The sequence below is a fragment of the Mastigoproctus giganteus genome, chromosome 9 (genome assembly GCF_048544385.1).
Source record: "Mastigoproctus giganteus isolate SK-2022 chromosome 9, ASM4854438v1, whole genome shotgun sequence".
In the NCBI taxonomy this organism is placed as follows: domain Eukaryota; kingdom Metazoa; phylum Arthropoda; class Arachnida; order Uropygi; family Thelyphonidae; genus Mastigoproctus; species Mastigoproctus giganteus.
The window spans coordinates 130,073,267-130,096,953 of NC_143583.1; the positions used below are offsets into that span (position 1 = coordinate 130,073,267).

The 23,687-nt window shown below is 37.9% G+C and overlaps 1 protein-coding gene across 2 annotated transcripts in view; it reads right to left on the bottom strand.

The window, feature by feature from the left end:
* The window catches only part of LOC150080729 (TBC1 domain family member 1-like), a 339,728-nt gene that overhangs the window by 21,712 nt on the left and 294,329 nt on the right, over positions 1-23,687 (bottom strand). For both annotated transcript variants that reach the window (XM_090381763.1, XM_090381761.1), the window contains 2 exons: positions 16,878-17,029; positions 1,432-1,524 (listed from right to left, as the gene is read on the bottom strand). In XM_090381763.1, coding sequence (XP_090237889.1) covers positions 1,432-1,524; positions 16,878-17,029 — 245 coding nt within the window. The remainder of the gene's footprint in view (positions 1-1,431; positions 1,525-16,877; positions 17,030-23,687) is intronic.

Sequence of the window (23,687 nt, forward strand, 5' to 3'; positions counted from 1 at the left end):
ACTATTTATTATTTAAATTATATGCCATCCACCGTACCGTGTTTTCAACCCCACTTGGGTTCTCTTCGCTGAGTATAAATAGTGTCACAAAATATAGCTTCCAGCTGACCTTTGAATATAACCGTTTTAGTAATATCTGCCTTTTCTTTAATGCTTTCTTATGATGTTTTCTATATCTACCTTAATATTATTACAGTCATGTAATAATAATATTCGATAATAATATTTTCGTATCTAATTATTAAATATTAAGAAATTAAACTAAATATAAACATTGATCTATAGAAATTACAATAATACAAACAAAAATTGCGGTTTAAATATAATTCAACTGGTACAATTGAATAATGCAATTTTAAAATAATCATCTATAACATGAATAGTTAAATTTGTGTTGTACATTGTTCCATATCCAATATGTAGCAATGTAAAAAGATCGTCTTTAAGTTCAAATTTATAATTAAAATAAGATTTTTTTTCATTATCCTTTAATTTCCGGTTAATTAAGACAAAAAAATCAAATTAGATCACACCAATAGGTGAGTATAAATAATTGTCCAAATTAACTCCCAGTAAGGCGTATACATAATTCTATTGCATAATATTTCTATAAATTAAATCATATTTGAAATATGTATAATCAGTGATAAGGAACTGCTCTCGCGGCCAGCTGCACGCGAGAACCAATGCGACACATAAAGTTCAGCATTTTGCTTTGGTCCACATCCAGAAAAGGGTGAGCACCTCTGTTTTACGATAAGCGCAGAGGCAACCAAAGCCATGAGGCGTCAATATATCGTGTATGTAAATTGAGTGCATTCTATGGTCAGTTTACATATTTTGGGTAATGAAAAATGAATTTCCAGAAGAGAAAAAGCTATGCAAACCTCTCTCGATTAACTCAACCACGGTGTGGAAGAACAAACTGTAGCAATTGATGCTAACCGCGAAGCACAACAGTGGTACAAAACGTAGCTTAAACCATAAATGAGGCATCATTATATCGAAGAGGGCGTGTCGCTATATAATGAAGTTCTCTCAGTGATATCTGAAAGACAGTTCACAGATAGTCAACGAATTGAAGTCGTCTTAAACAAAATAAGCGAAATGGTTCGTCACTAATTACGTGAACAAAAATATACAGTGCTGTTAAATTTATTTATGAATTCATATACAAATAAAAGAAATTCGCATTGCAATATTAAGTTCTGAGGGCTACGCACAATAAAATATATCTTAATGTCTCGAGTCTTTGGGAGGTACAGAAACTGAACCTGTTTCATACGCTTAATTGACGGTAAAATTCACTCCCCCCTCCACACACACACACACGGGATTTGTATGTTGATGCAGCAATATTACCAAGTAAGATGAGATAACGCAACACAATGTACTTAAGAGACCATGTGTAGTAAAAGTAGTTCCACCCACCTGGAGAGCTGACATGTCAGGCTTGTACTGATCACGAAAACTCAGATGGAACATGATGTGTTTCATCATCTGGAACGCCTCTTCCTCGGTCATCTGTAATTAGAACAATTTGATCGCTTGTTAAGATGGGAGAACATTGAACTTCCTCCTTAAGTACTACATAACTACTTCCTTGGTTCTAAGATATATTAGTTTCTTTAACATGAAAACATTTCCAATTGTTTATCTTGTTCTGGTAATGCGCAACAATCATTGCTATTATAAAGCATTGGACCAGGATAATCTTCAGATAATCACGTCAGATAATCCTTTTTTATGGCCCGTTGCCTCGATATATTTGTTAAGTAGGATATACTAGTGTATGTGTATATATATATATATATATATATATATATATAGTTATACGTAGAGCTATGTATATATGTACATACTAGTATTTGCTATATTAGATTCCTTTCTACGTATAATTCTCCATAATTTAGGCGTCCTCTAGGTCAGTGGTACTCAACCTTTTTTGCCCCATGCACCCTTTTCACCATATGTCAGCAAGTCATTCCCCCTTTTCAAGAGTGATGTCATCCCCCTTTCCAAGATTGTTTGACTCAAAAGGTGCATTCCAAAAAGATAAAAAAAGTGAAATATTTATCTTTATTTTTAATATAATATTTGGCATCCAATAAAGCGTGATGTCCTGTAGATTATGTACAATCTGTAGAATTTTAGTATGTAGAAAGATCAACATTCCAACAGTTTGAGTCTGTCAATCTGTGGTCCCAATTCCCTCCCCCCTTAAACCCTCCCCTGGTTGAGAATCCCTGCCCTAAGTTAACCAGTATAAAACCAGGAATACCTTTTTTTAATAATCATCCATTGAAGAAACACGTTTTAATCGGAACGCAATGGTTTTCAATATTCTTATCTTATATGAACAGACAGTGCACTGCCAATCAGTAAACAGTGAGCATTCGATATAATAACAGGTTCACTTACCGAGTACAAAGTGTTCATAATGCTATATTACTAACAAATAGCTATACTAACAAATTTTTAAAAACAGGTTCGGCAAACCATTCAAAATGTAAAAACAAGCTCTCTCTCTGCTAGCGCAAACCTAGCAGAGAGAGCCTGTGGCAGTACATCCCTGCATGAACCCAGCAGCTCTAGTTTCAAAGTAAAGAAAACCCTCGATTTAACGGACTTATAAAATAAACGAAAGCATCTGTACGGGAGCTGGCAAAGTCACTGTTTAAGTCTGATGGTACAGTATTTACTAATAATTAAAATATTTTCACAATAAAGCAAAGTGCCATATTGCCAGTGTTTTCCCCTCACCATTTCAAGCGTGCGGTTCAAACATCAGTAGGGAGTTATCAGAAATCTCAGCGAGGATACTCGAAGGCACTTCAAACTCCGAGTAAGCTGTAATCAAGAGGTTCCACTACCACTATACGACACGGCATAAATATATATATATTTCTTTCGAGTTTAAGGAAAAGCAGATTTAACGGTCAGCTTTATATACCCCATACAGTCCTTTAAATCGAGGTTTTATTGTATAACCAATCATTCTTCAATACTGAATTTTCAATACGGGTTTGGCGGGTAATATAAATATGGAGACAGCAAGCATTATAGTAATGTTTATATATTTTTATTTAAAAAATACATTATGATAATGTATTAACCTATACATTAACCCGAAATTATTAAGAAGACCGTGGAGATCGTTCCAGACCTCCTCTTACACCTATATAACAGCTGCTTGGTTAAGGGTATCTTCCCCAAAAAATGGAAGACAGCAAAGGTAAAATTAATCGCCAAAAATTCGAACAAACCACCCCACCTGCCAAACTCCTATCAGCCAATAGCCCTACTGCCGGTTGCAAGCAAACTGCTAGAAAGACTACTCTGCACAAGGATAAATCAGCATTACCAGGCAGCGAAACTCACAGAGACATCGCAATACGGATTCAAGCAGGGTTCGTCTACTGTGGAAGCCTTGCGTAGCCTATCGGAATCAGCAGCAAACTGCAATAATAAATATCTTCTAGTCATCTCCGTTGGCTTCGCTGGGGCGTTCGACACCATTTGGTGGCCGAGCGTACTGGCAAGACTAAGGCAGGCACAAGTGCCGATCAACTTATACTCCATAATTAGGTCATATCTCTCCGAGAGACGCATCATCGTGGAAGCACCTTATGGTAGAGTGAATCGTGATGTCCGCAGGGGCTGTACCCAGGGTTCTGTTCTGGGGCCGCTCCTGTGGAATACGGTTCTGGACGAGTTCTTGGCTTTGCACCTCGGTGATGTGCGCTCCCAGGCCTTTGCTGATGATTTGGTCCTCACCATTGCTGCAGATAGCAGGGCCCAGCTAGAGGAAAAGGCCAATCAGGCAATGCTGATATTGCAAAACTGGACCAGAACCCACTGCCTGACGATATCAACAACAAAGACGTCCTCCATCCTGCTAAAAGGCAAACTTGATATACGTAGACCGCCACAAATAAAGGTGGGACCTACCACAATAAAATTAGTGACCCAGTTAAAATATTTAGGGGTTATACTGGATGGTAATCTTACCTTTAAACACCATCTAACGTATATCAGAGCCAAAATTAAAAGATACTCTGGATTGGTGGCTAGGATCGCCAGGCGGGACTGGGGGTTAAACCAACGCACCCTGTCATTGTTTTATAAAACAACCTTCCTACCCATCATCACTTACGCCTCAGCAATATGGTTTCCCAAAACAGCAACTGTAACAAACCGACGCATCCTTGATGCAACGCAAAGAACCATCCTACTGACAGTTACACGTGCTTGTAGGACAACCAGTACCCACGCACTGCAGGTCTTGGCCGGAGCTCTCCCCCTTGACTTAGAGATCACGCGCAGGGGAATGAACTACCACATAGAGAAAGGAATACCTTGTACACACCATGGCTATACTGTGGACGTTAATGCACCACAAAAAAATGAAAAGACAAGACTGCAAAAACACCTGATGCAAGTTTGGCAGGAGCGCTGGGCCAACTCAAATAAGGGAAATATCACCAGGAAATTCATTCTGAACATCGACAGGATGTACCCCAGTCCCCCAACTTGGTTTCAACCTGGCTTATACACCACCTATTTATTGACTGGTCACGGGGCCTTTAAAGCCAAGCTGACAGCACTGGGGATTGAGGTGGATCCGAGCTGTGCCTGTGGGGAATTTGAGTGTTGGGAGCACATTATGTATGATTGCACCCATTATGAGGACCTCAGGTGCAGACTGATCACTGCAATACACTACCTCCCCAAGAACTTGGAATCACATCTATTGGACTCACTAGAGGAATACAGGGAGCTAAAGGAATATGCCCAAAAACTATTTGGTAGGCGTAAAACACTGATAGCCATCTACAGAAGATAAAAATAAAAAAATAATAAAATAAAATAAATAAATAAATAAAAAGAGACACAGAACACGCGTGGAGAGGATTCAAGGAGAACCTCCCTCAGGAACCTGCTGACTAGTAATCATCTAAAACCAGCGATCACAAGAATAACCCCATGGAGATGCGGATCTTCCCATGATGAAGAGAACCACAGCCATTGCTAACAGACTAACAACGGACCTGACCAGTGTTCATAGCTGTAGGACAAATCTGGATACCAAACGCTACCAATGACAGAGAAGACCGACGAAGATAGAGAAACTCCAAGTTTCTGCCTCAACGGAGCCATATTGGCTCAAGGCGCTGCACTCTCTTGTGCAGTGCAATTCTTTTACTCCCACACCCGGTAGGGGAGGGAGGTGACGGCTTGCTGTCTCCTCTCTTCCCTGCCACACCATTCCTTCCCTCTGGTGGGGCATGGGCATGCCTCACTGAATAATTGGGGGTCACCTACCCTATCGACCCTCTTCTTCCTATTTCACCCCCCAGCCTTCACTCTCCCCTCCCAGCACTTTCTCTTGCACAGTGTATAGCCCTACACGTCCAAATTTAAAATACACCAAAAAAATTTCGCCCAACCTTTTAGGCACTTCAGAAACAGGCCTTCAGCGTCAAACCCCATATTACCGCTTTAATGTAAGTGAATTAAAATCAACCGCGGTCGTTCCAATTTTATTTTAGGTCCTAGCCACTAAAATCCCAGGAAAGTAAGTGGCAAGACCTGCCAGAGTACAATTGACTCAATGGTAACACCCGGCTAGCCTCCACGTGGCGAGGTATGGGCAACGTCGGGTCCCATTAGGGGCCTGGCGGCCAATAAGCCGGATAAACAATGGGCACAACAAATAACACTACTCATGACCCACACACTTCTAAATCTCTGGCTTTGACAGGGTACTGTCACCGATACATAGAACATTCGCGGAGATGGGAGAAATCCCAGGAGCCGCTAGACCCTCAATATACCTCATACCTATACATTATCATGTACACCTTTCAGCACCTCTATATTGTGTGATTATCTTCACAACTGGATTGTCATGTCTGCAATACCAGGGTACCTGCCCACCCACCGATAAAAAGCCAACAAGCCTTGAAACGGGCGCTTCCGTAGCCAGGTGGGAAGGAGCAGTAGTGCGTATCACATGCTTCTTGATTAGACCGGGGTTCGAGCCCATCACCACCAAATATGGAAGATGCGGAAAGGTCAGGGAATGAGCACCGCATATCCCGGAGCAATATGGCCTTAGTTGCTAATGCTCCTAAAAACCAAAACAACAACAACTAGAAACGGTCACCGGGGGAGGGGGGTGTCTGATATTCAAGGAGTTTCCGAGAATAGGTAACAACAGTCTTCTCTAATGGGAAAGCGTTGCCTATTCGAGGAATTTATGAGTTTTTGAGTGGTGTGAGTTGAAGGAGTTACTGTCCCTTTCATTCTTCTACACCGTTTCTTTTCTTCTTCCACTCTTCCTATAACTTTCCCTCTACTTTTTGCTTTTCTAAGTTTAATAGGGACAAGTGGATAGTAGAGTTATTATCCCACACACATATACAAACAAGCCTTGAAACGGTGCCGTCTGGGCGGTGGTATCCAGTGAGAATAAGTAAAAATAGTCTTCGCTTTTAGTGAAGAGCTACTTATTCGAAGTAGCGCAATATATGGCAACTCGTTGTGAAGGAGGAGCAAAATATGAGATACAGATAAAATGATGCCCTTTTACACTACAAACGTAGTTTTTTGCCTTTTAAGAGTGATCTATGGTGTATTCATACCTATATTATATAGATTTAAAAAATACATATTTTTGTATACTCCGGACTGAAAGTTGTATATTCAAAAATTGCCAGCTTAATATACCGCAAAATCGATGTGTTCCTTCTTTTTTTTTTAATCATAGCATTAATCTCTCATGTGTATCTCCTTTAAATGAGATGGCAATATATGTGAGACTTCGGTATTGCACTGCTTTGCTGAGTTCTGATGAAAGGCTTGTATCATTGAAACAGTCATCAGGGTATATACTTTGTTCATAAACTCCTGTGTATTTTGTTCAGTAGCTTTGTTTAAATAATGCTTTCGAAGGGGAGCGCTTTTATTTGTAAATGCAATACTGTACTAAGACGCACCGCTAGATCGTGGTGCTGCATATGAGGGGGAGAAAGCAGTGTTTATGCAACCACGATAAAGGGGTGTGCCTCGGTGTTGCACTACAGATAAAGAATGCCCCCTTCGAGAAGCATTATTTATAATTATCATTTTAATTTTAAAATGCTGGGATGTCACATTTGTGAAAATATGAGCCCAAATCGTTTGTCCTTATTAATCGGAGAATAGACATAAGTGTATTTTGATATCGGTTGACCGCTTTAATATTTTACTTTATTTTTTATTTTATTTTTATTTATTTAATATTTTATATTTATAAATACTGAACGTTTCAATTTAAAAAAATTAATCGATTAATTCAACGTATTAGTATCAAAGTTAAATTATAATTATAGTATTATTATCAAAGTTAAATTATAATTTTAGTTACTTGCTTTTGTACGGCAATACCGAACCGATCGTGGTGTTGCATATGAGGGAGAAATAGTGTTTATACTATTAACATAAATTTTTACTGTTGCTGAATAAAATTTATGTTAATAGTATAAACACTGCTTCTCCCTCATATGCAACACCACGATCGGTTCGGTATTGCCGTACAAAAGCAAGTAACTAAAATTATAATTTAACTTTGATAATAATACTATAATTATAATTTAACTTTGATAATAATACTATAATTATAATTTAACTTTGATACTAATACGTTGAATTAATCGATTAAATTTTTTAAATTGAAACGTTCAGTATTTATAAATATAAAATATTAAATAAATAAAAATAAAATAAAAAATAAAGTAAAATATTAAAGCGGTCAACCGATGTCAAAACACACTTATGTCTATTCTCCGATTAATAAGGACAAACGATTTGGGCTTATATTTTCACAAATGTGACATCCCAGCATTTTAAAATTAAAATGATAATTATAAATAATGCTTCTCGAAGGGTGCATTCTTTATCTGTAGTGCAACACCGAGGCACACCCCTTTATTGTAGTTGCATAAACACTGCTCTCTCCCCCTCATATGCAGCACCACGATGTAGAGGTGTGTCTTAGTACAGTATTGCATTTACAAATAAAAGCGCTCCCCTTCGAAAGCATTATTTAAACAAAGCTACTGAACAAAATACACAAGAGTTTATGAACAAAGTATATACCCTGATGACTGTTTCAATGATACAAGCCTTTCATCAGAACTCAGCAAAGCAGTGCAATACCGAAGTCTCACATATATTGCCATCTCATTTAAAGGAGATACACATGAGAGATTAATGCTATGATTAAAAAAAGAAGAAGAAACATATATAATAATAATTTCTTCGCACTGCAACAGGACCTAGAAAAATTAGGTCGATGGGCTGAAAAATGGCAATTGAAGTTTAACATTGACAAATACAACGTACTGCATATGGGTAGCAGTAAGCCCAGAGTAACCTGTCAACTGTGCAGTACTACACTCAGGGAAATGAAAAAGACCTGGGGGTAATTGTGCAGTCAGATATGAAATTCTCTGAGCTGTGCAGACATGCTGCCAGGACATCTCATGGGGTTTTGTCAATGATATACAGAAACTTTGCTAGCAGGGATAAGGAGATGATTATCCCTTTGTACAAGGCCATCGTTAGGCTGCATCTTGAGTATTATATACAGATCTGGAGGCATCGTTTTAGGAAGGCTGTAGAAGGGCAACCAGATTGGTGAAGGGAACAAACGGTGGTCTTACCTAGAAAGGCTTTAGTCCTGCAAATTGCAGCTTCTAGAGACTAAGCACCTGAAGGGTGATCTGATTGAAGTGTTTAAAGCCTTGAATAGATTGAGTAAGCTGAATGGCATTCTTCCTCTTGCTGAGACTACACACATGAGGGGACATAAATTTAAGTTGAGGAAGGATGGTTGCTCTGGATTGATGTGCGGAAGTTTGCCTTTAGCCAGTGGGTGGTTGATTGTTGAAACAGGTTTCCATCTGTTGTTGTGGAAGTGGATGGCTTAATAAATTCAAGGAAGAACTAGACAAATTCTTGAAGGGGATGAATGGGTAAATTGTGTAGGTTTTTTTTTTTTTTTTTTTGGCTGATGCTATATAAGCTTGCTTTCTTGCATCATTTTCTGCTACTACTACTACAACAGAAAAACTGCTAGTGGTTTATTTGAAACGGATTAAAGGAATAAAAATGCATAATAACATAACAGAAATTATACTGACTGGACCTGAAAAACAATAAATAATGCTAAGAGAATATAAGTATAAGTTGTTTAAAATATTAAAATAAGTTACAATTACATCATGGATACATAGCAAAATGTTTAGATAATCTCTTGCGGGTAGCTCATCAGAGAAGAGCCATATCAGATCACCGACGACAGAATTAGTGAAGGCGACACACGATGTTAGAGCTCACATTAATAATATGGATCCATCCCAAATTGATAATACAAATGAGAAAGGCACAGGAATTCACAAGATGTTTTTATTTATTTATTTTATTATATTATTATTTTTTTGCAGCTAAAGAAACTAAAGTTATGGAACAAAAACACAAGACATCGGTGTATTGCGTTCATAAATCGCATGTATTTTGCGGTCGGTTTGTCTATTTTGTTGGGAAAAAAAAAGTGTCGGGGCGGAAGTGCAACCGATGCAGTAGATTGATTCGGCCACCGTGCCAGGGTAGAGTGGGGCAGGGTAAAGTTCATTAGCGATTATGGAGATCGACTTCCAAGACACTGAGTATGCACTGCCTTTTATTTGTTATTCACCAAATCGTTTAGGTCGGAATCTTTTTTTCAGAGGGATTTGTCCATCTGGTTCGGAAGGAATCTATCCGACAGGGTAAAACCTATTTATGTGGGCATCTAATAAAGGGAGGTTATGGGATTCTCCAAGAACACGAATTCCAGTAGGTTTTGAGACAGGTCCTATTAGCATCTTACCCATAAATACTAATCTCTTTTCAATGAATAAAGAACATCCTTCTGATGGGAAAGCCTGCTGCCATTTCAATGATAGCAACCCTAGGGCTGACGCGCAGCACTGGATCTGCTTCATAGACAGAACTCTCCGCTATTATTCTTCGTATTATTTATACAAGCATAGCACATAAGGCTATATCTTGCGCTGTATATTACGTCTGTAAAAGTGCGTTCACGGACCGATCTGCATGTCGTTCGGTCTGAAATATCGTCGGGGGAGGTTCTGTTTCCTCCATATGAGATCGTCTATTAACAGATCAGACAGTAGAGAGAGGCGTCGATAACTCTACTGACTTGGTTGTCGTGCCGGAGTATAAACAGAAAATTTATTTTTTATTTTATTGTGTCCGTGAATTGTGTATTTTTGGTCGGTCTGCCTGTTTTGCTGAATGAAAACTCAAGAGCTTCAAGGGCAGGAGCGCGTGTAACTGTCGCATGAGACTGACCAATTTGCCCCCAGTGCCAAGGTGAATCATTTGAAGAAACCAGTACCTGCTCTGAGTGTGCTTCCTCTAGACAGGGCTGTTCAACTTCAAATCACTGAGTTGCCGTATAGTCCCTTGGTATATACTCGCGGGCCAAAGTTATAAATCCGAACCTAGACCTCTCCAAAAAGGGTGAAAGTGACGAAACCAATATACTGTCAAGGATGTCGTGTGGTGGATTAACATCAAACAGATCTGCTCAGGTCTAAATTTCATGAGTAACAGAGAAATGCAATATAAATAGTTTAGAGTAGTAGTCTAGCGAGGATGAAGATGGTACAGTTCACACAGCTGCTCTGTGGTCTACCTGAGCCAAGAAAGCTTTGTTCTTATTAACGATGACTACTGAATGACAATTTTTTATAACCAGGTCGAGTTCGGTGTGGGCTTGGTCATTCAGCTGTGATAGACTGGATTTTAAGGAGACAACTATTTGGTCAAGTTGTAATTTCACAGACCATACAGCAGGGTCGTATTTCTAGCATTTTATGTTTCTGAATCCAGAATAAATTAATCAACTGTCTGGAATGGAGAACTTAAGAGTTCAGGTATTAAAATAAAATGCAAACGCTGTAGAAATAAGTCTTCATCCAATAATTCTATGGTACTCTCCCCTGTGAATAATTTGAAGAAACTAGTACCTGTTTTGGAGAGAAACAATCTCAACCAGTTATACCCATAGACATAGCTGTCCAAATTCAAAACCACTAAGGGGCCGCCTCGTACCTTTAGTATCTACTTGTGGATTGCATTATATAAAATAGTGCAACCGGAAGTAGTAGAATCCGCTATATAAAATAGTGCAACCGCAAGTAGTGAAATTAACTATATAAAATAGTGCAATTCGCATTAGTATATTTTTCCAATATAATTGGTTTGCAGTTATTAGATGTCAACATTCAGTATTAAGGGACCTTCGTTGAGAACATCGAGTAACTTCTTGCCTTATTTATTAGTGAAGTCATCAATAATTTTTTTTTTAATGTAAACCCCAAACACGAGAGGTATTAGAACCTATAGTACTTAGTACCGTGCTTGGGCTGAAGGTTGAGAAGACGAAAGAAGATATTTGTTGACATTGGACTTGAACTTCTGTAGACTGTAATTTTCAGGAAATACGCACAAAGGAAGGTTGTTCCAGAAAACGGCAGTTGAATAAACAAACGAGGAAGATGAAAAGTTGGTCGTGTGAGTTTGAAGTTGGACAGTAAATGGGTTTTGGCTGGTGGCAGCACGTGTTCGGACTGTTTTGAAAGAGAGAGCAGGAATTATAGAAGCCAATTCAGAAGAACAGTGCCCCTGGAAGTATCTGTAGAAGAGGCATGCAGCAGAAACAGTACGTCTATGAGACAGCGAGTGGAGAGACTCTGTTAGAGATGAATCATTAATTAACCTAACTGCCCTCTTCTGAACGAAATCAAGAAGCCTCAGAGAGGTTTTGGGGGCACCACCCCAGATGTGGGAACAATATTCCTTCCATGGTAGGGCGGATTTGGGATTTATACAGAATGAGCAGCCGTTTGGAAGAAAAGTAACGCCGAGAGCGAAAGAGAAAACCAAGTTTTTTAGATGCATAGGAAGCAATATTTGTAATGTGCTTGTGCCAAGAGAGATTAGAAGTCAGGGTAATCCCCAAAAGAGATATATCATTTTGCCTAGAAATCGGAGTGTCACTAAAGATAAGCATAGGAGCAGAAGAATCCTTTTTGCGAGATATAAGACAAGACTGAGTTTTAGAAGGGTTTAAATCAACTAAGTTGTCTTTGCCCCACTGGAGAATTACCTGAAGATCGGCATTTAAGGGATTGGTAGCAGATTTTCGAGAAGTTGAAGCTGATTCAGCAGGACAAGGTTTCTCAAAATGGAAAGTGGAATGCAACGTGCTATCATCGGCAAAACTATGGATAGGATTTCCAGTCAATGGAAGAAGGTCATTAATATACAAGAGGAAAAGAGTGGGGGAAAGAACTGAACCTTGGGGGACACCGGCATTAGTGGAGAAGTTAGAAGACAGAGAGCCATCTACCATCACCCTCAGTGAGCGATCAGAGAGAAAACTGGATAACCAATTACTAAAAACAGTTGGCAAACCATAAGATGGAAGCTTGTTTAGAAGACCTTTATGCCAAACACGATGGAAAGCCTTTGATGGGGTCCAGAAAATTGATCGCCAGCAATTCACCGCCGCGTCAGTTTATCGCGTTTTACCGTCTAGAAGCAATGAGATGTGTTTGGTCAAATCATAAAAAGTTATTTTTTATTTAAGTTTCTACCTTAAGCTATGATTAGCATATTTTTGGAATTCTATGAACTGTGAGGGAATAGTACGGAAATGTGTAATTTAATAGGTAGATTATGTATTTTAATAGTTACATGTATCACAAAAATAGTAAAAAAATCCATTATTTGAACAATATAACAACTGGTTAATTTTAAACTAAACTAATTATAACAGTACACTGCAAAAATTCAAAATGAATGTTTATGCAATCTTCAGAATCAGTCACGTTGGGATAATTAATTACTATTAAAAGGCTTAATTAATTACGAATTAAAAGGCTTGTTAGTGCATATGATGAACGGGGTGATATTGTTGATTATCTAAGAGGTATAGCGCATAATATTTCTTATTAATAATTTACATCATCATCATCATCAGCCATTTTCAATCCACTGCAGGATGAAGGCCTCTCCAGCAACTTTCCAGTTCCTTCTGTTTTGAGCACTGGCCATCCATTTACTACCCACAAACTCATGAATTTCATCTATCCATCTCCGCCTTTGTCTTCGAGGTTTTCTTCTAGCTCCTCTTGGGTACCATTCTGTTATTTTCTTAGTCCATCTGTCATCATGTCTTCGAGCTATGTGTCCTCCCCAAGACCATTTTAGTTCTTTAGTTTTGATAAGAATGTCCTTTACTTGAGTTTGCTGCCTAATCCATGTGTTTCTCTTCTTATCTAATAGTCTGATTCCCAATATAATTCGTTCCATTATTCGCTGTGTAGTTCTCAGCTTCTTTTCCATTCTTTTGGTGAGTGCCCAAATTTCATTTCCATAAGTCATGGTGGGGAGTATACATTGGTTCATTATTTTACGTTTAAGACAAACTGGGATATTGCTCTTCAGTATGTGACTATATTTCCTGAATGCTATCCATCCAAAATTTATTCTTCTCTTGACTTCCAGCCATTTATCATTATTACAGCTAATAACTTGTCCCAAGTAAGTATATGACTCCACCTTTTCAATTACTTCTCCTTCAATCATTATTTCCCTTTCTGTGGCATACTTGTTCATCATTACTTTTGTTTTAGCCATATTCATCTTTAGTCCAAAATCCTTACTAACTGTGCATAACTGATTAAGATTTTCCTCTAATTCTTTGGGGTCGTGGCTTATGACCACAATGTCATCTGCAAATCGTAAATGGTTTAGGTACTCTCCGTTCACATTGACTCCTTTCTGCGACCAGTCTAATCTTCTGAAAGCTTCCTCAAGGGCAGCAGCAAACAGCTTCGGAGATATTGTGTCTCCTTGTCGAACTCCTTTCTTGATTTTAAATTTCCTGTTGTCTTTGTCTAGTCTAATAAAGGAGGTAACACTCTCATATATTTTCTTCAAAATCATAATATGCGGGGTATCTATGCCTTGTATTTCCAGTGCCCGAAACATTGCCTTATGCTGTATGGAGTCAAATGCCTTTTCATAATCCGCAAATGCCAGGCATAATGGTGTTTTATATTCATTTGCTTTCTCCATTAGCTGTGATATTACGTGAAGGTGAACCATAGTTGAGAATCCTGTCCTAAAGCCAGCTTGCTCTTTCGGTTGATTCTCATCAAGTATTCTTTCTAATCTGTTAGTAATGACCCTTGTGAACAACTTGTAGATGTGGGATAACAAGCTAATTGGTCTATAATTTCCAATTTCTGATTTATCTCCTTTCTTATGCAGCAAAACTATGATTGCATTATTCCACTGCTTAGGCGTCACACCTTTTCTAATGCACTTTGTGAAGAGCCTTGCCAGTTTTTATGTTATGTCTCTTCCTCCCAATTTTAACAACTCTACAGTAACTTCATCTTCCCCCGGGGCTTTCTGATTCTTCATTTTCTTCAATGCATGTTCTACCTCATCAGGAAGAATATCGGGTATGTCATATGTGTTGCTACTTTGCAATCCATCTTCCCCACTGCTGGCATCATTCCCTCGCTCCTTGTATAATTCTCTATAGTAGTCTTCTGCTATTTGAATTATGCCTTCTCTGCTGTTTATAAGTACACATCGCTATTTTTCAGTTTCAGTATCATTTGTCTTTCTGTATTACTGCTCATGGCTGCTGATTTAAATCCTTTGTTTTCCCTTAATGCTTGTTCTACTTTTCTTGTGTTAAATCTTCTTATGTCCTCTCTGAGTCTCTTTCTAATGGCTTTGCATAACTCATTATACTCAATTTCTCCCTGTCAGTGTTTTTCTTGCTCTTCATTTGTCTTCTTCGGTTTATCATGACAAGTGTTTCTTGACTGATTTTTTCTTCTTTGGATTTTTTTTCCCTATAGGTTTCTTGGGCTTTATCACTTTCAGAAAGATGTAATATTCCTCATCGATATCTTGGTCCTGAGCAGTCTGCAGAAGCTTAAACGTGTTCTTAAGTTCCAGTACATACTGCTTTTTCTTCTCTTCTGTTATCTCAAATACCTTTGTATTATTTACTCGAGTCAGTTTTTTCCTTTCCTTTTCTACATCTATATCAAGTGTACATCTTACCATTCTGTGATCATAATTTACATACTGTGTTGTAAATATTACAGTTTCTTAGTAATTAATTATCCCAACGTGACTGACTCTGAAGATTGCATAAACATTCATTTTGAATTTTTGCAGTGTACTACGACATCATTTACCATCATTTAAATTTACTGATAGCATTTACCATCATTTAAATTTACCCTCATTTAAGTTTTTATAGCAAATTCAACTCACAGCTAATGACGCTGGTCTTGTTTTAGTTTATTAATATAGTATCAGTTAGAAAAATCGAAATATTGATGAAACATTTTTATGGGCATTGAAGTAACTTGTTGAAATGCTGTACTTAAGTCATATTCACACTCTCTGAAGAAACTGTAAACAAAACCTTCTTTCCGCTTACATTTTAACAAGTGATGCGTTTAGATGAGTTGGAGGCCTAAGGCACTGTGGGCTAATACTGCTACAAAATTTACTATATTTAAAGAATGAAATAACAAGCAAGTGAAAATAAGAAGGCAAAAAATGGAAATAAGAAGATAGAAAAATGGGAAAGTAGTCTAGTGAAGTCAAAGGCAGCAAATTCTAAACCTAAGCAGAGCATGGACAATAAAGCGATTAAAAAAAAAAGGAAAAGAAGTGAGAGAGACAGAGTGAAGATAATAGCTAATATTAGTAATGTTTCACTCTATCTCTCCCTCACTTTCTTTTCTTTTTTTATTGCTTTATATATATATATATACTTATACATTTATTTGAATAATGTTTGAAATAGTTGAAAACTGGATCTTTCATAATAAAAAATAAAAAGGTAAAGCAAACATTAGAGGCAGCAAAAAGCATATTCCTCTACATGATGCTTGAAATGTAAAAATAAATTAGAATGATAATTAAAAAATAATAATAATAATGCCAGCAGCATGGCAAGACAGAAGAGCGAAGATAGTCAAAATTAAACATAACGATCAGGAGGGAAGAGAAGGGTAACAAGAGTAAAAATATTGCAGCGGAAACTCTCCAAGATAATTTAGAAAATCTAAATGCAAAAATAATAAAATAATAATCAATTAAATTTTGAGTGCCAATTAAATAGAAATTTAACGGCGCCCCCTCTGATGGGAACCAAGTCCAAATTTTTGTGAAATATCACCAGCAGAGATGTAAACCAACTACAATAAAATAAAACAAAAATAAACCAAAAATAGACTGACCATTACGGCCCATCTCAACAGAGGACCACAAAACCAATAATGGTCAGGGAATCGCTGCATTTCGATCGCTAGACAAATCGCCCCAAAGGCGAGTCGATCGAAAGATATATATAATATAATATATAAAATAAAAAATAATATCCTAAAATATTTCAACTTTTGGGAACTCCTAAAAGCGCCCACCCCGATGCGTAAACGCGCAACTGATTTTACCTATACTCACCACTAGACATCTCAAGACCATCGTGCATTGGTTTCGCCAACAGCCAGTGGAGTTCTACCTGATTCTCAAACGTTGCACGAGTCGCTTTAAACCAGGCATGCCTTTAAACTCTTTATTCCAAAAGATTTATATAAAAGTATGTTTAATTCTGCATTTTAAAAAAAAGAAGAAAAAAATAGAAGCAGAAACGAAACAGTATTCGAAAAATTTAAAAAAACTTCAGTCAATCACTTAGCATGCGGAAGAATACTTACGTGAAGAAGTAACACCCCAGCAACGAAACTCAGGCCCTGGCAGTAGCCTACTTCCTTATCCAAAAGAGAATAGGCTTTCAGAAGGCTGAAAAGGGATAGCTGTCCGAAACCAAGGGGCTGGCTGTAATATGGATGACTTGGAAAAGTACGTCCTTAAAAATAAAAATAAGCTATCATTTTTATTGTTATTATGATATATATATATATATATATATAACAGTTAAGAAGCAAAATAAGCAGAAAAATGAAAATAACAAAAGTTATAGTATATCTAATGCTCCAAAACGCGCAGTGCAGCGGTAGAGGAAGCAAAAGGATATAAATTATGTGTGGTTGTTAGAATAAATAAAGTGTCCGTGAAAATGGAAATGGAAAGTACACAAGGAGCCAGAACTAAGAGAAGTTTAAGGGATAGTAGAAAGTGAAAGTGAAGTAGTGGTTAAACAGGTGAAAGAATTTGAAAAACCTAGTGCAAAAATGAACTGGGACTCAGGGGAAAAAAATAAGTAAATAAATAAAGAAAGAACACTATATTCAGATATGGGAAGGCAATTTTAGCAAGAGGTCGAATCAGGGGATGGCAAATATGCAAAATCTGAATATAGTAGATGAAAAAAAAAAAAAAAATACGATACATAGCCAGGAAATTCATCAGGGGACTACTGCTGACCATGTATCAGGCACTGCGTTTTCAAACTTGTCTGTAGTATTAGAAAAAAAAAAGGGGGGGGGGGATATGCAGCCTTTTATCATAACACTAGTGGACAAGACAGTCCCTACGCAGTGTAAAAAATGTAAATTAAAATAAATACAAATTTACAAAAGTGTAATGCGGAATATAATACAAGTGTATGTGAAGTGCGGAAGGGGTGAAAGGTAATGAAAAAGTATAGACAAGCAAATGGTATAGGGAATAGTAAATTCTAGGGGAGGAGAAGGGGAGAAAAGATGTTCAAAAGAAGGCGAAAATAGCGATAGGATTGAGGATAGACAGGAGCGTTCGTACCACCCTCGTATTGCACTAATAGTTATACGAACGGGGGAAAAAATAGAAAAAGACAGTATAAAGAAAAAAAAAGTGTAGAAAAAGTCATTAAAAATACTGAACTTACTGGTGTGTAAGGTCCAACCTTAAAGAAGGGGTTCTGGTATAAGCCTTGCTTTTTTTTTTTTTTTATCTACTATATTCAGATTTTGCATATTTGCCATTCCCTGATTCGATCTCTTGCTAAAATTGCCCTCCCATATCTGAATATAGTGTTATTTAGTTATTTATTTACTTATACATATATATATATATATTTTTTTTTTTTTTCTCCCTTAGTCCCAGTTCATTTTTGCACTAGGTTTTTCAAATTCTTTCACCTGTTTAATCACTACTATCCCTTAAACTTCTTAGTTCTGGCTCCTTGTGTACTTTTCATTTCCATTTTCACAGACACTTTATTTATTCTACAAACCACACATAATATATATATATATATATCATAATAACGTGTGCGTGTTTGGGGAAGATTCGCGTGCTGTGCGGGATGGAAAACCCCAAATCTGGATAAAACCAAAACCTTACTTCCTTCGTCTGAGATCGACTAACTGCCGCCCTAATTAAAGATAACGTTAAGAATTCCTCTAGTCTCCGATGGGCTTCCAATCTATACTCCTCCAAACGAATAACCAATGATGAAATCATTATACTGTCACGGAGGATGTCACGAAGTAAGTGGGGGCTTCATTATTCAGAGAATTATTTCCGGAGGAATTCAACCATAATTTCTAAGTGACGGGTATGGTACAAAAGGAAATGTAGAAAGCAGAGACAAAGCATCAAATGAGTGGAGATCAGGAAATTGGCCATATCAACTTACAAATTTGACACTAACTTCTTTTACTGAAAATTCTGATACTGAAAATTTCGTCCGTATTCATCTTTGGAAATTTTTTTTCTGTATACTTTTCCATGTAATCAATAAACAATTAAGATTTTTCTAAACTTTTGCTGCCTCTCCAATTCAATAATCTATTGCTTCAAATACAATTATTAAATTCTTTTAATCTGAATTAGTATTACCATTACTATATCGTGCAAGGAAGCCAAAAAAATAAACAAAAATAAAGAATAAAAGAAATAAAAATATAATAAACTACCTATGCGTTTTTGACTCTTCACATATTATTATTAACATATTTTTATTTCCACATCAGTGGGCACCCCCGGAACAGCCTGTTTGGCTAGAAGGTGCACATTATAAATATTCAAGGCGATTGCGATTACATTGACTGAATTTAAAAGATAGGAAAACACATTGTATTTACAAGTAAGCTAAAGTTTCAAAACTGTGAAAGTGGTACAGTCAATAAATAATTCTAGTTATACGCTTCTTTCAGGGTGTCCTGTCTGTAGCGATTCGAGCTGCAGAAAGCTGAGGCATCAATTCCCAGTGAGTTATACAGTCCGAACGTATTCGCCGGAAACACTGATCCTAGGTATTGCAGGTTTTGTAGTGAAGATCTAAGAGATGTTGCACTTCACCGGATTCGTTCGGTGATCCGAGGGTTTGTCGTCACTTCCCACATGTCAGATGAATCCATTCGGCCACAAAAGAGTTGTGCCAAGGTGTGTAGATTCCTCTCCTTGATGATGGTTCCCATGGTTTCATGCCGAGGTTTGAGTAGAGCACGCTCCGAGAGAAGGTAAAACAGTGGCCCATCACCCTGTTTAACCATCTCAGGAGCCAATACTCGACCCCAAGAAATCTCCTGAGTTGAGCAGAGTAGGCCCCTGACCAAAGCACAGATGCATACACAGATAACTATACAGCCGACCTTTGAATTTATCAAAGCTGTCAGCCACAACTACCCACGGAGGTAACTTATTTCAGTAATTAACCCAGTCTAAATCTCTTTCCTCGGAAATTGAATTTATAGCTCCTAGCTCTAGAATCATTTATAACAGTGAAAATTTTGCCTTCATTTTATTGTTCCTCTCTCAGAGTAATAGAGACTTTAATCAGGTCTCCTCTAAGGTCTGTAGAACACATACTCAAATTTTTTTCTCATACGGGTGCCCTTTTGATTACGATCCAGTCAAGCCGCGAAATTAAATTGTGAGGTAGATTATTATTATTAAATCATCATATTTATGTAGTCAGTGATAGGCTTGGTATGATGAAGTATTCGCTAGTTGTTGGAAAGGTTCTGATTCAAGCTTTTTTCATGTGTGATTGGAACTCAGGTAAAAGGATAGAGGCATATGGTCCCACCTAAAGGTTTTTATTCTGCAAACCAGCCCTGCCCACATGTAATTTACATATGTTATATAAGGTACACTAGGAAATTTATTTATTTTCCCCTGATGTCTTCCATTTCACTCTGTAAAAGACCCACTGAAGCGGAAGGCAGTGGAGAAAAACTATGAATCTGTATCATCAGCAAGACATGCATTGGTAAGAAAGGTTAAAGTGTGGAATGGTGTTAGTTATATACTTGACTTAAAAATTATTATAAATTCATGTGGCAATAACGTAAGAGTGACCGAACGTGCTGTAGTAAAGCACAAATATTCACACAAAAATACCTAGTTGCGTTAAATATAGCGACCTAGTAGAGAAGTACCCGTTTGCCTTTCGTTCAACGGCTCCAAAACATATCAGAAAGATTCTCCCCCATACCTTCCCGAGTGAACATTGCAAGTATCCCAAAATAGTCGGTTATTGAATTAGGTAGGTATCCGCCTAGCACAACATTTAACATGCACCGGAGAACATCACTGAAGATTCTTTTCGGATCATTTATAACCTTCTTTCCCTTTTTACGACTGACCTTTGACGGCAGGATAGCGGAGATGAGCATAATGTGACTAACATCATTATTGTAGCCAAAACGATTCTTCCTTCAGGTAATTCGTAGTGTACGAAGTATTATGAACAATTCAGGTCACTTGGAGGTTACCCGCCCTCCCCCGTGACTACTTGCCGTGGGATAAACACGAAGGAGGATGGAGAGAGAGGGGAGGGATCACACCTCACGCCCGGTAACTCCCTGTCACGCGTAGTTACAGGGCCAAACGTGAAAACCAAATATAGATATGACTTCAGGTGGCGTTACTCAAATGTGTAATGTCGGTTATGACCGAAAAGGTGGGACGAAAGCATAGGATAACCTCGTTCAAGTAGTCAGATATGTTCCAAAAGGTTCTTGCAAATATTCTACAGATTTATCGCTTTAGCAGTATTAACATTTGTTCACTACATTGCAGTTATATACAAGGCTATCAGAAATTTTCTAAAAAGGGAGGGAGGAACATTACAGTAAAATCTGATCATTTCAACACCTAAAATTGATGTCACCGTCTTGCCCACTGGGGTATAATTACTGTAAAGGAATCATTCAGGTATTTATATCGCCAATAGTTAAAATAACCAAAAATAATACATTTTCATAGTTATTATTGATATAACATCGCTGAAATTCACATACAGTCTGAGCTTTCAGTTATTGATGCGTTATAAGAGTCAACAACCAATCTCAAATTCAGACTAGAAAGAGTAGCCTTTAAATATGATTTACCTAAGACTTTTATAACGGTCACTTTATATTTAATGTTTAGTCTAGCTTGTTATGACTTTGTTCCTTTTTCAATTTTATATCCTGTAATACTTTTAAATTTAAACTCGATTATCAACTATCAGTTCACTGTCTACTTGCCTACTATGCCTGCTTCGCATCTCAAAATGTTTGGCATCTATTAATGCGATGCCATTTACTAAGTTTTAAGTAAATGTTTTCAGTTATCATTAAATAAGCAGTCGATTTACATATATACAAAATAAAATAATAAATTGAATTTAATTTAGTTTATTTGTGCGTATATTGTAAATATTCAATGAAAGGATCATTAGATACCCAAAATATAGCTTTTATTTTACATGAAATAGTATGCAAGTTAACGTGTTTTGACTCCACGGTAACCTACACCATCCAGCAAAACGTAATTTATAAGGAAGAAAGCGGGTTTATTCATTGTTCGATGAACGATCAGATCAGCCACACCAAGCATGCCAACTCATTAATGTCTTAAAAAAGGAGCCATGAAACCATCTACCTGAATGTTTGTGCTGGAAAGCTACCGGAAGGTTTGAGACTGGTCAGTCTCAAGCAGATATAACCAGATGGCTCAATGTTGATCATGCGGTTGTCTACACACGCTGGAAATAGTTCCAAGAGTCAGAGACTAGTACAAGCGGACTTTGTGGAAGCAGACCTAAGGCGAAAACTTCCCTGAGACTGCTCTCAATACCTTCGAATGTTGGCATGAAGACAGGTTGATAACACTACTGTATTTTGACTGCATTCTGTCTTCATGGTCACTACATGGGTCACCAACAACAAATGGAAACAACATCTGTACCTGCTTCTACCACAGGAAAGAGGTTGTACAAAAGTAGCCTTTAGGTAGGATCACCTAATGCGTTCCCCTAACCTCTCGTCAGAAGGGGGAATGCCTGAATTATGTATCCATGACTAATGAGGTTTACTAATATTGTTCACCAATGAGCTCAGATTTCTTTATGGAGTGATTCAAGATGTACGAGATAGATCATCAGAGGAGAATCAGAAACATGAAATTTCTCTGATACATCACTGAAGGATACTTATGGGAAGATATTATGTTGATTCGAGCAGACATTCCTTTAGATGGGCACAGTTGGTTGTTTGGTTTTTAGGAGCATTAGCAAATAAGGCCATATTGCTCCGAGGATATGCGGTGGTCATTCCCTGACCTTTCCGCATCCTCCGTATTTGATGGTCGCGGGCTCGAACCCCGGTTTAATCAAGAAGCGTGTGCTACGCACTGCTGCTCCTGCCACCTGGCTACGGAGGCGCCTGAGATGGGCACAGTAATCTATATATACTTTCAGATAGCAAAACGGATGCACAAAGTTACACAGACGACATCCTAGACTCCTATGTTTGTTTGTTTGTTATTTGGTTTTTAGGAGCATTAGCAACTAAGGTCATATTGCTCCGGGATATGCGGTGGTCATTCCCTGACCTTTCCGCATCCTCCGTATTTGGTGGTGACGGGCTCGAACTCCGGTCTAATCAAGAAACGTGTGCTACGCACTGCTGCTCCTTCCCACCTGGCTACGGAGGCGCCTTCCTAGACTCCTATGTGAAACTTAATGACGATGCAACAGGAAACAATTTCATCTTATAGGATGACAATACCTAGCATGACTTAACGCCAGACTATTTTACTGTTATCTAGAAATTAAACACATTATTCAGTGTATGACTGGACATGGTTTTGGTTCTTTAACTAATGGTTCTAGTCCACCACTGCAAATTTAATTGTGAGCACAATACAAAGGGACAGATGATGTTCTCCTTTTCTGTGCTTGACCGCCTGATCTCAAGACTACTCGGTGTGATTTGTCACTCCACGGGACTTATTTTACTGTTTTATGTTCCAAAACGATGGACTAGGTACTCTGCAAACGAGGGTTTGGCATTCGTTGGTATGTTGTGGGGCTTCTCAGCTGCAGCAGCAGCTATACTGTTAAAACTACTGCCGTGAAAGGTGTCGCTCCAGATGTACTTCCACGGACTGTGGAGTCACTTATGGATGCACTTGTGGACATCTGGAGAGGCAATGTAATGTTTTCAAAGTACATTAGCCAGTTCGCTTTTATCACTTTCTTCAGTGATTGGCGATTCCTATATGTCGCGTTTTTTTTTTTTTAGCCTACCTGACCTGTGCACACGTTTTTCTTTCATCTTTTCATTACATCAGCCGAGGTTGACTTAGCG